Consider the following 13,565-nt stretch of genomic DNA (forward strand, 5'->3'; position numbering starts at 1 on the left):
GAACATGTTGCGGCACGCCAAGCTACTTTATGTTCTGTCTTCGTCTTCAATGTTCGTTTTGTTAAAAGCATTGGAACAGTAAACGAAGGATTTTCGGTGCATCGCATGCAAAGAACGGTCCGCTGTTCGCAGCGATGCAAAATCTTCGCGATATCGAGGATGCAGGGTAGCAGAACGAGGAATTCGATCGCGAATGCTATGACGTTTGAAAATTTACAGGAATCCGCACGTTGGTGTACGGCGGAAAGTGTGGCAGTGCGTTCAAGCTGTTGTGAAATTCCCCGCGACTCATGGATAAGATACTTCATCGCGAGCGGATAGCATAGCCGCGTTGTCGTTTCGAACGCGAGAAATAACTGTGCTGCGACGGCTGCTGCGTCGAGTCTCGGGACGCATCTGCCAGATGTTCTTTACTGTGATTCTTCCAAAAGCGTCCATTTATCGCGTCACCCCCCTACACTTTCTCGTTCCAGAGGAAATCCGCTCCAAACTGCGCTCATAAACAAGCCCCGATTTATCGAAGAACAGCGTGTACGAAAAGAATCCCAAGATACGTCATACACCTCGAGGAGACTTCCAGCAGAATTTACAGTCGCGATTCTCTCGCAACCGTGGCATTCCCAGCACCAATGCTACTTCTCAAGAACCGTGATGCAATTAAAGCCCTATTCAAAAGAGAAGTGCCACGAATCAAAGCTCCGCGACAGAGCGTCCGCGAAATCTGCCAAGTCAGAATGCAAACAACTGGTCAGCTCACAAAGGATTCGCGCGAGCCAGCAGCCACGAGAACTCCGTTCCCATCGAGCTTCCAATCTGGAAGCGCAAACAAACAGACGTTTCCACGAATGCTCGCGAGACCGCATCGTCGGATCGGCGACAAGGGCACAGCTGATCGCAGACCGCGTGCCCGCGAACGGAGCAGAGCGGCCAAAGCGGTCGCTGATAGGCCGCGATACGCTTTGTTGTCACGAGCGGAGTCGGTCATTCGACGGCCACTCGAGTCTAATGCCGGTGGCGGGCGAAATCGTAGCTCGTAGCCACCGCTTGGCTCCCTACGATACTCCACGTCGGGCTTCCTCGCTGGCAGCATCGTTCCCCGCAGCCGCGACCACAGTGCTCGCCCGCGATCTCAGCATTCCGCCCAGGTCCCTCGATCACGCTCCCTAAATAAGACGCGGGTACTTGGAATTCCGTGGCTACCGAGGCGGTCAAATCGTTGCGCGTAACCGTGAACCGATCACCTTGCCTCCCGTCGCGCTCAGGGTTCGCTGGTCGGCGACCAGTCGATGTGCAACCGCGGTCCTCTTTTTTTTCGCGACTCCCTCGAGCACCGATACCAGAGTCCTCGCGTGTTCCTTGGTGTGTTACGGTCCACGCCACCTGGGAGATGAGTCTCATCCCCCAGCTGTGAACAGTTATTTTGTGCACCTCCGACGGACCATTTGGCGGGACAATGATCTATCACAAGCCGACTGTGCCGCGATTTCGCATCGCCGAGCGTGTCAGCAGCGTGCCGCCAAACAATCGGCCGATTTATACCAAACAGAACAGCCAGAGCAGCACGTGCAGCGCGAGGAGCGTGAGTTCCACGCCGCCATGCATCAATCGGTACGCGAGAAATCCTTCTGTATGTTTGTGCGCGTAACAGATGCACGTTCCTGGATGGTATTCTTGAATAATGTTGGCGTAAAAGTGTAGAGGATAAAGTTTCTTTCGTGCCGCTAGCGTTTTTGCGCACCTTTTTCTTGGGACGCATTTCTGCATTTGAATGGAACAACTCGCGACGTCATAGTGTCAGTCCGGTTTAAAATGCAACGCTCAATTATTACGAATCCTTTAAGCCTCCAGCTGCCGCCAGACTATTGATACACCGTGGCTGCTGATTTTCAGGCGACTAGTTACGAAAATGATGTTGACGAATTGTTGAAATGTCGTCAGTTTTCCGAACACCGCGACGAGGAATTTCGAACGGTGCGCGTGACACGGCGAGATTTTGCCTAACGGAATATAGGAAATCGAGTGTTGGTTCGATAGAAACCGTTTTACATTGGCTTGGGGAACGTTGGTAAATCACGCGAGGTTTGTTCACGTGGCTTGAAAAAAGCAGGGCGCCTGCTCGGTTTTACGAGTTTGTTTCGTCAACACGCGAAATCGCTCTCGCGAATATTTCCGGGCGATTGGGAAGAAGTTTCTCTGTTAATTGATCATAACAATCAGTGTCCTCGAAGTAAAGAAAAAGTGACGTACTAATTTCTTCTGTAATGTTTCTGCGTGCAGAAAAGTTCCTTGAGAAGGCTTGGGACATTTTGTACCCGCGTTGGAATATTTCTGATATGTCTTTGAAATTTGCTACAGTCAGTTTCATGAATTCTTTTAACGTCGCGTTTGGAAGAAATTGGAAATCAATTGATTCTAAGTTGAGAGTATTTGCTAGGAGTATAAACAAAGATCGCGCCCATTCTCTGTCTATAAAAGGATGCGGGACAGCTTGTTTCCATAAATCATGTCTTGCTTGAATAATGACTGGTATCCCGGATGACCCTTCTAACCCCGCCGTCCCTTCCCGGTGATACTGTGTAGGAAATCTTGATTACCGGTGATCCTCGAAACGTTTGCCAACGTGGGAATGACGATAGGCTTTGGTGCCAAGTAGCCACTTTGAACGATGTAGAAATTTCAAGTAAATAATACCCGCACGAACTTGATACTAGGATCGTCTCTTACCATATACAATTACGTATAACAGCTAATCATTTGAGGGGATTTTCTTAAATGATCATAATCGAATCGAGGTGTTTACCTGCTGCTTGGAAACTGATCGTTCGCTTTCTTTCGTAATTGCAGTATAAAACAACCCTTGGGAAGCAAAGTGCCCTCGCCTGTTCATATGAGTACACCTGTTCGGTCTGGTATCCAGTCACCGAAACCAACTGTCAATGGATCTGATTCAGTAGTGTAAGTATCTTATTATTTTACTAAGGATAGGGACGGGATCGGGGTGTTCCGATTTGTTGATATTTTTTTCAGAAGAAAAATCAGGACTCCAGAAATATTGTATGGCAAGAAAGATTAGAAATCTCAAAACGAATAAAGGCTACGTTAACAGTATCCCTACCGACACTTCACGTATGCCTATTTCTACCGCGACTTTAGCACAACTTATATTTTTTTAATATAGAATGAATATATAAAATATAGTTTCAAATATAGTATAAAAATCAAATATCAAATATAGTATAAAAATATAGTTTCTTTTATTTAGAAGTATATCATGTATGTACGTATATTTGAGAAGAAGTCGTGGAGTTTCAAGGCGATTCAATTCCGTTGTATATAGAAAATTCTAATCGAAATTTTAAAAACGGTCATTTGACCGGTCGTAGTAGGAATAGTGTTAAAAGTACCCAGAATTTTTAGCTATCCATACCATCCCCAGAATCTACATTCTATATTAACGGAAAAACAGTTACTAAAATTTTGACACTGTACTGTCGTTTGACAGATATAGGCAGTCTGTATATCGAATTGCATGTAATCGTTGCAGGAGACAGAACTCGGCGTTAGGCACCACCACCTACGACGGCCGGGTGCAGGAGAGTCATTACGATGTCGTCAAGCCGCTGAAGGTAAGTCAATATAATGCGATTGCGATTATTGCACTCGGTGTATAAACTCTATAAATAAGATTTCGCTGAACGCTGCCTCAGGCTTCGCTCTACGGCGACGCGGTTAATTTATGATTACCGTGCAATCGCTGATATAAAACGGATGATACATCTTTGGATGTAACTTAATAACAATCTGCGAAGGAGGACACGGAGGTAGATTCATTTGAACGCGAATGAAACTTGATGCGCAAATAACAAGAATACACGACGCTTCAATCTTCCTTTGCGCGAAGTTTGTAGCCCGGCGGTACTACTTCATTGCAGTCATATCGATAATAAACTGGCATATATGAATTTTAGAATTTACTATTCGTTCTTCAAACGAAAGATAAACGCACGGTTATGTTTCAATTATCACTCCTGAATTCATAAGGCAGATTTACAAGTGTCATTAAATTATTCCTGATTGCTGACAATATCGTAAGAAATCGTCAGGCACTCTTCTATTATCGCATATTTGACCACAAAAATCCTTCTAAATTGCATTTTAATAGTCGATCGTCAACTTTCTACCTTTCCCTATTTCCATAGGCGCTCGTATAAACTCATGACACGTTTATGGTTAAAACTCGTTATGGACCGGTGAAACTACCGACAATTTCCAGAAATCGCTGCAAATGTTACACATAAAACCCGAGTTTTCTCTGCTCCTTTTTTTAACGCGAGCCAGTGATTCGGACATACGTAGCGAAATGTTTAACGACACTTCATACAAGTGCCGTTTTCCGATACCAGATATTCAACATTTTCTCCAGCGATTTACATAGATAAATGTCACGTCAATTTTGCGTGCCATTCCGCCAGGTAAATTGACACCTAATCGGTTGGTGAAAGTATTTCAACCGGGCACAGTTTTTAACGTTACTCTCGCGATCCAGAAAAGCCGCTGTCGGTCAGCCAGGACCGCATCGGCTCCAATTCTCGTAATCATCGATCTGCTAATCGAGAAATTGCCAATTAAACGGCCCAATCGGGGCAATTAGCAGTTGCTCGCATAACTTCATCCCTCCACTTGCCTCCGGTCAACTATGTCGAATTCCTTTCCTGGAAAATCCGCCGATGATGTAACCATTGCGCGAGACACATTAAACTTCCACGAATGTTTATTGCGCGGCACAACGTTTCCGTTGTCAAAGATCTGGCTGGATAATGCATCGGGTTTCACTTACGTCAGGTGATTTAACATTTGAATGACCCTTCGTGTCGCCGTCGACGAAAACCGTTTGAAAGGCGAAGATTAGTGAAATTTGTACGGGTAATTACCATGACCAGTGGCGTGATGTTTGCTGAGCAATGGAATTTCGTGTACCTAATCGTAGTAACGATTATTCGACAGTTAAATCTGTTCCTGACGAATCACACGTCCGGTTACGTCATCGTTTAGCGAACAACGAGTGCGTCCTTCCGTGACGAATAAATCAGCGAATTCATGGTGCCATTTGTGCTTCAAGTTATCCTTGTGACTCTGGATTGGTAATTTAAAAGGACCTGATTTTCTATTTACCAGACGTTAAGTCTAAAAACAGCCTTGGTCCCAAAAAATCGTCACCTCTGAAAGCTCTGTGTCCAACTTGTACGACCGAAAAAGAATCGCGCTCTCGTAGCTCGATTCTTGCACGTTAATCGGAGCGCTGATCCAGTACACGTACGATTACTCATTCCGGTTCTAGAATCGTCAGACGCGATGCCAGTAAGATTCGATTATGCAATCACGTGCGTTTCATGGAACTGCTGGCACCGTCGAGCAGGTGCACGGTCAGACGTCCATTCAGAAGCGCGTAGATGCGACTTCGATTCGATTCCATGGCCCAGTACGTGATCCTCGCGATCGCCAACAGCTGCTGGCAGTGTTACCTGCCTTTGGGCGTGCTAATGAGTCAATGGGTCACGGTCTGCTTTGGCCGTTCCCAGTTTCGCGGACAAACCAGTTCATCGATCCATACAAGATGCTCTTACGACACCACTAGTGCACATTTGCATTCTCCAGATAGAATGAGACGTGCACTATCGTAGGAATTCAACGCGCATGCATTAACAAAGATCTTTTTATAAAAATCCTATTTCTCATTCCATTTTGATACTCGACGAATAAATATTGCGTAGCTCCTACATTTCATCGGTGTAAATTAAATTCTCCGTCGTTCCATCATCGTCTCTGTTTGCGGTCAGTCTCGCAGAGTTGCAGATAACACTGTATCTAAATCCTGTGTGACATATCAGGCCATCAAGTTTGCAGAAACCGCATCGTCAGTGGAAATGAAAAAATAAACGCATTTAGCGTGCAGCAAGTGAATTTTACGAGGCGTGGAGTCTTTTGTATCGACACTTGCGATCGAATCGTATGTCCAATCGCGCTGCTAGAAAAATGAACCTTCCTGGTGGACAAATAGTTCATAGAAGACGGGTTGACTTATTGTTTTTTTACTTCAGAGACTGGAATACTGTTACCCAACCGTGTTGGTAAACGCCTAACAAGGCTCGTGCGCCCACACTCGAAATTCAAATCATTCCTGAGCACATCGTTGAATCGGGTTGCGCGATGACGCAGTTGGAAGATGCAAATCGGTGCACGCTGGTGCACCGATGATGCGTCTTTTGCCTCGCACAATTAGAAGACGCATCGCGGCGCAAACGAAAATGGCGTTTCCGCGTGGGCGAGTTTTTCCGAGATTTTTCGCTGCGCTGCATACTTGACGACGATATTGTATGATAAATTTTGATTTTAATATTGATGATCATCGAGCGACGTAATAGCGAGAAAAAAATGTCGAGGGGATTAGCATGTCAATTAAACATCCTGCGTAATGGATCAAATTTATTCCCCCTTGTGTAGATGGATCATCGGGTGCTGGTTTCGCTCGAGAATTCAAGGTGGACGAAATAATGTGGCGTTGAATGGAGAGACGTCAATCTTCATAGAAATATCCTGCTTTCGTTGTGGTGACAGGTCACAATTGTCATGGTATATTCTACTGAAAACTCGACACCTGCCTGCGTGTCGCTTTTCCGAAAGGGTACACCTTTTCCTACTGGAACTAAAAGCGCGATACACCTTCGACCGTCAAGGTGAACTGGAATCGACCACCGCTTCATGTGGGTGTCGAAGAGACGCCTAGTAACTCGATACTGACACGTGCGCATTATTATACGTGCTCCGCGTGCAATTATGTTGGCAATTATTAAGTACAGAATGGGTTCGTCGAAATTTAATAGTGATTTTCATATTTTAGAGACTCCTGCCCACGAAATCGTAAGAGTATTCTGTTTCTCTAGCGTGACTTCCCATTTTCTTGTTATTCTAGAGCAAAATTGAATAATTGTGTTTTTTATGCGCCGGTAAAAATATGCTAGTGAAAGTAGTCGATCGATTCAGTAAGATAGTGGCGAAAACTATTATTAATTAATATATTCGTTATATCCTCGGAACATTGAAAGTATATATAGAATGTGCGCACAAGGTAGAAGAGAATTGCAGCTCCATCTCGTTGCACTTGCGAAAGTCTGCACCTGCAAATGCCAGTGCGTTCTGTTGCCGCTTTTTGTTGGTGTTGCAGAAATTAATTAAGAGTATCGGTACACGCAATCATGAATGGGAGTTATCGACCAAGCGTGCTCGCGTCTCCATGAATGAAAGTGTAAAAGGAGTTTCTACCCTCTGGCGTTAAGATATTGTTCTTACATTTTCTCTTCATTAGTGTCCTACGTGGGCATCGAATTATGTACCACTAATGTACATGTCACGATTCCTCAATTGTCTAATTGAAATTTGTCCCGAAGGGATCATTATTCAATATATTAAATTAGTATTGAATATTAATTTTAATGTCGCACACATTTCATTAGTAATTTCACTAGCCATTCCTATAAATATCAGGCGTTTTCATGGAGCAACGTGGCACGATAGTTCATCACAGTTGGCTGTGACTCACCGAAACGTTTTCGCTCCTAGTAATGGGCAATAAACATCTTTTTTCCCTTTCGTTCGTCCGCTAAAGGCGGTGCCTGTTTACAAGGCGAAGCACAAAGACGTACACGAATGATTTCATCGCTGTACCGAGAATACAGGTCACCTGTCGAGGTTCGTAAAATTCTGGCTCAAACTTCACACTTCCAGTATTAGACGCAACTAATTATTTTCTCGAGTTAATACAATTGGGCACAAATCTACGATACTTACAGGGGAAGATCTCGAACCCAAAAATTCAAAAACTTCTGAAACTTTGTGAATATATAGGGGATTTCTTCCTGATTACAATGCATTTTGTTTGCTGCCCAAATTCACTCGAAGGGGGGTGAAATTAACTCCAGAAAATTCGGCTATTTGCCGATTCTGTGTTATAAGTCGCGAACCGTAAGAGATAGAAAAAAAGTTACGAGACAAATGTTAATTGTTCTAATTAGATCTATGATTTGGTAATAAAATTATTTTACAGTTCACGGGTTAGAGCACAAAATCGGAAAATACCCGGATTTTCAGGGGTCAATGACAACCTCCTAGAGTAAATTTGGGCAGCAAACAAAAATTGCGTTATAATCAGGTGGAAATTCCCTACATATTCACAAAGTTTCAGAATTTTTTGAATTTCCGGGTTCGGGATGTTCCCTTGTTAGTTGTACAAGGAAATGTATTTTGGAAAAAGTTCATTGATACGTGGAAAACAGTAAGATTAATGACGCGATATCAGTATCTGAGGACGATAATAAACCTGAAACAAAGGCGCTGTATTTATTAATAGAACAAAGAACGTTACGTCACAGATAATCGAAAATACCAGCGCCTATTGTCGAACGAATTAAAAAGGTGCCGCAGCAAAACTCTATACCACCAAATAGCCAATCAATGTTTCATTCTTTCTTACTCATAAAACGTATGGAAATGAATGCCATATAATCTGTCATAAAACTTCATTTCCAGAACGACACAACTCATTCCCCACTCCCCCAAGCACACTTACTCAGAAAACCTGCAGTAGCAATAACAGGATAACCCCTGCTTTCGAAAACGACATTGTTGTCACCTAGAGCGTGCACATAACAATATCTGCAGCCTCGAACCGGTTCCCGCGCCTGAAAGAATGAATTCCGTACCGATTCCAATAAAATCCAATGCTATCGAAGGAAACACGCCACGGGGCACGCGCGAGCTCGTAAACCGCTGGATGTAACGCCGCGTTTCCCCTCGGTTCGAGCGGACAATGTGGAAACCTATGTTCACCGCAACGGGACGCGTCGAACACGTGGAGATAGGCCATAAACAGAAGAAAGTACACTGACAACGGCGGTGTAAGTCGGCACTCGACCCGATTACAGCCCGCCCAGGGTCGTGCCGGTATTCTCCCGCAGTTTTGCGCGACAAAACCCATAAGGTTTGACCTAATATGGAGACTTGGACTTTGCGAATGCCACTGGCCTGGTGGGGATCCGTATGGAGAGCTCCTTTGAGGCCTTCAGGTCTCTCTCCTCACGGAGTCCCCCAGTACCTCACTGGACGTGTGTTACGCCGCACACGCGTTTCCATGTAACCCACGATTACGTTTCCGTTCCGCGAGCCGCCCGTCTGCGTTTTAACGGGACACAACAAACACCTCTGAAAGTGCTTAGTGATTTCCGCGCGTTCTGTGCCATTCTTCAAACAAAACTCTTGCATTCCCTCGGATCACGGTTTCCGACCAATCGCGCGATTGGTAGACAGGTTGTTTTGCGGCCGATCGTTTTGTCAAGTTGTCGCCTGACCGACAGGAGTTTTTCTGCCTGTCTTGTCGTCGGTAGGATCTGATCGAAAAACGAGGAGGAGGATATCGCGTTGATGTAGAGCGTTACGCGATGGGTATGTTTACACTGTTTCTCGGAATTTCTGGTGAGAGAAACTAGGAAGGAGGGGAGTCTTTATTCAGTCGCGATGTACCATTGCCTTTGAGTGCACGTTTCTCGTCGACAGGGACTAGTAAAGTAGTTGCAAGCTCGAAAACTAAATTACATTGTTAGGAAAGATATCGAAAGTCTCGTTAAAGAAGATACTCTTCAGCGAATAATAATAATAATAATAATTATAATAATAATAAGATGTCAGCATCGACGCATCAGCAAGCAGCGATACGTCGCTTGGAAGCCCTGTTCAGGGACGTGAAACTGGAGCAACAACAGAACACCCCGGAGCTGGTCAAGGTGGAGATCGATTCGAGCTGCTGCGACATTCATGGGAAACACGCGAAGGAGAACTGTTGGAACCGTAGAGGTTCGATTGGGAACGCTCCTCAGACAAGGAGGGACTCCCTTAGCCGTCGGGATGGTTACCCAGGGACATCCCCGGGCAGAAGGGGATCCCTGGGTCTGCCAATGTCGCCACCGAAAAGGGAGCTTCATCCTTCGAGCTTCCCCAACACGTTAAGAAAGAATCCACTGGGCGCATCGATGGGTGCTATAAACCACACGAGGAAGGACGCTTACGTTGCCACCATAGGCAGTTCGGCGTTGAGACGGGGCCCCATAGGCCGATCGATGGGCTGTCTGAAGAAAGACACCTTGTCCAACTACAACTCGCCTCTGAGACGCGACTACGTGGCGAAATCGATGACGAGTCTGCAGAGACCCAGCTCGAGGCAGCAAGCTACTAATTTGTCCAGCCTGTTCGCGACATCTCCGACGTCCCATACACCGTTGAAGACTAGCCTCAGCACTTCCAACAGCGACCTGAAGGCAAAGAGCACGTCCAGCCTGAAGAGCTGTTTAGCTGGCTCCAGCGGGAATCTCAGGGGCAACTTGAACGTGACGTTGAGCACCGATCTTTCCACGGGCTCGAACGGGAACCTGAGGAAAGACGGGAAGCTCGCGGTGCCGCTTTCTAGCAGAAGAGGCTCCTACGACAGGAGGAGGCTCTCCACGGACTCCTTGGATAATACCAAGAGAAACTCGTGGGATCCGGGTCGCAGGGGCTCTTCCGGATCATCCGGAGGATGGGACGATCCCATTTGGGAGGAGGGAACGTTCGACGGCGGCGTTGATCAGGTAACATTATTCAGAACTCGCCAACGCTAACCGCCGACTGAAATCTGAAATCCTTTTACTTTCAAAGTAAACGCCGCAAGTAACTTCCCGGATCGGCCCGCCTGAACCCTGGCGGACTTTGGAACAAATCAGAAAGCCATCGCGCTGGCTTATTGTCTCTGCACTTTCCCGCGGGGGACAGGAGAAACCATCTCGAAGTGTACCGGTGAAACGTACACCGGGCTTGATTGTCGTTACATGGACAGGCGGAATTTATCGCCCCCCGTTGGAAGGTGCAGTTAGCCAGCCGTGGGAATGCATTTTAGCCGACCACGAGTTATCCGCGATTGGATTTGGAAACTATTGCCGCGGAATTTCTAACGCGTTTTTAAACGTTAGTTTGGCTGCGAGGAGTCGAGTGTTTGATTAATAGGGGCAACGCTTCGCGGGGCTTTCTTTCCACGTTGCAGACGTCGGTGATATTCCGCGAAAGCCGTTGATTCGCAACGAGGATAGCAGCGGCATGGGTGCATCGCGGCATTAAGGCGGTTTGCATGTGGCGCCGGCACATGCAAAGTGTTTGCCGCATACTTACGTCATCGACGTGCCTTGCACGGTATGGATACGCTGTACGCAGTTAGTCATCGACTGATTATGAAAGCGTCCACCGTGCAGGGGGATAGGTGCTTTCGATCTCGTTAATCCTGGCCACGTTCTTCATTAAACACCCGTGAAAATGGTAATCCTTGGCGCTTGTCGTTGGCAGAGCATCGGTATTCCCGCGTGTCACCCATCGCCGCTCGGCAAATAAATCTCGCCCGTGGCATTTCTAGGAGAAGTCTAACCGCAACATCGCCTCCGACGTCCATTAGCAAATATTTGTATTCCGATTTCGTCGGAATGCCTGCCGACGTGTTTCACCTGTTGAATATTGCAGGCTTCCAGGTGTAATATTATTCTCTTTAACGGAATTGAAATTCGAACGACGCGACCCTCTGAAAGTGGGGTAGATCTACTTTGAAAGAATTTCCTTGATCTGTAAACAAATAGAAAGCATCTCAGGACCCATGTTCATGTCAGTCATATTTGCTCGCCGTTATGGTGACTCGTAGAAAATGGTCCCGTGTTGCGTAATCCTTTTTTAGCGTCGCTGCAGAACCATCGTGCCGTCGTCGAGTGTACTCGCGCCCAAGTCACCAGTCACCGATGATTTTCAGCAAATCTCTCGCGACTGGCATTGCACTTGGTGGTGCAACGCAACGCGATAATCGTTAGATGCGAGCGCAACGGTAGCGCGCGCATTTCCTGAAACGAGATTGCCGCTGGTGAGACCTACGCGCTGCTTGGCCATGAGCTGCCCACGTTCACCTGCGCGCGCGGCGCTTGTAACTCACATTTTTTACATTCTAGTTGTGTGTCCCGCTTCCTCCTCGTCTTCGTGCCCTTTATAAGCAGCGATCGCGCGCTACGATCCGCGAACGACCCACGCCGCGACCCTCGATATGGCCACTTCCAAACGCGTCGATTTAAAAGTAGCATCCGCGTCATTACGTTTAATCAATTCGATAGGCATGGCTGCGTCGTTGGGAGCTCGTCCTGGGAGTCATTTCGTCGCGTCGCTGTCATTTGTCATATTTCGCTTGGTTTACGCTAGAAAACATATGAGCATAAAGCCGGGAATCCACCGGGAAGCTCGGCTAAGCTAAGCTAAGCTAAGCTAAGCTAGGCTATGCTATGCTATGCTAAGCTATGCTATGCTATGCTATGCTATGCTATGCTATGCTATGCTGTGCTATGCTATGCTATGCTAAGCTATGCTAAGCTAAGCTGTGCTGTGCTGTGCTGTGCTGTGCTGTGCTGTGCTGTGCTATGCTAAGCTGTGCTGTGCTGTGCTGTGCTGTGCTGTGCTGTGCTAAGCTAAGCTAAGCTAAGCTGTGCTGTGCTGTGCTGTGCTGTGCTGTGCTGTGCTGTGCTGTGCTGTGCTGCGCTGTGCTGTGCTATGATATGCTATGCTATGCTATGCTATGCTATGCTATGCCATGCTATGCTATGCTACTTTTTAAAAAAATTAGCTTCAATACATTTTTATGGAACCGTTTCCACTAAAAGCTACGTTAAAACATAGCATCGCATAGCATAGCTTAGCTTAGCTTCCCGGTGGATTCCCGGCTTTAAGCTTGACTTGTTGCGTAGCTATGGCATTTTTCTGGTTCCGCAGCTGTTAGTGATTTTCGCTAAATTGGAAAGTTGCAACTTGCCGCGGCTGTATTTTTAGCCGATATTTCCATAATTTGGAATAGAATGTTAGCCGGGAACTAGTTTGCTAAACGAATAAACGCGTATCGTGGAACTATCGGGTTACGGCTCGTTGAACGAGAAACTGTGAATTGTTTGACGCGGTAGCTTGTTTCACGAGCAAACGTTTGTTCGCGTCCAAGTGTCAGAAACGCGAACACGTTGCCTGCATCGATGTACATTTACTCTTACCTACACCAAATGCCACTCATTAAGCTGCGTGTTAAATTGCCGCGAATATACAGAGTTTAATTGCTTAAAAAATCAACAAGGGACTCGAATCCAACGGTTGTTTTCGAAGTCGAAGGAAATTTGCTTTACGTAACGCGAACAGGATTCGCTGTCGAAAGGAAAGTTTTTGTTTTACGTAACAGGCGCAACGGGCGTCGAAAAATGAAAGGCTCATCCTCGGAGAAACAGATGGCAATTATGTCACGGAAATCTCCAACAATCGAAGTTCGCTTCAGTTTTAATCATCGTCGAATTCGCTTGTTCGCGTCCAATTAAAACCGCTGTCCTGTTTCGACGAGAGAGACGATTACCTAACTCGAAGACGCTTCCTAATACCTTAACGACGTTAAATGCATATGCTAGGTGACGTTTTGCTCGTCTGTGGAT

General features: G+C 46.2%; 1 protein-coding gene across 5 annotated transcripts in view; it reads left to right on the forward strand.

Annotated features, from left to right (window-relative positions):
* LOC143378961 (WD repeat-containing protein 47) overlaps nt 1–13,565 on the forward strand; it is a 93,548-nt gene that overhangs the window by 38,247 nt on the left and 41,736 nt on the right. For all 5 annotated transcript variants that reach the window (XM_076831202.1, XM_076831168.1, XM_076831194.1 and 2 more), the window contains 2 exons: nt 2,845–2,955; nt 3,545–3,626. In XM_076831202.1, the coding sequence (XP_076687317.1) occupies nt 2,845–2,955; nt 3,545–3,626 (193 nt within the window). The remainder of the gene's footprint in view (nt 1–2,844; nt 2,956–3,544; nt 3,627–13,565) is intronic.

Source organism: Andrena cerasifolii, chromosome 1 (assembly GCF_050908995.1).
Source record: "Andrena cerasifolii isolate SP2316 chromosome 1, iyAndCera1_principal, whole genome shotgun sequence".
Lineage (NCBI taxonomy): Eukaryota > Metazoa > Arthropoda > Insecta > Hymenoptera > Andrenidae > Andrena > Andrena cerasifolii.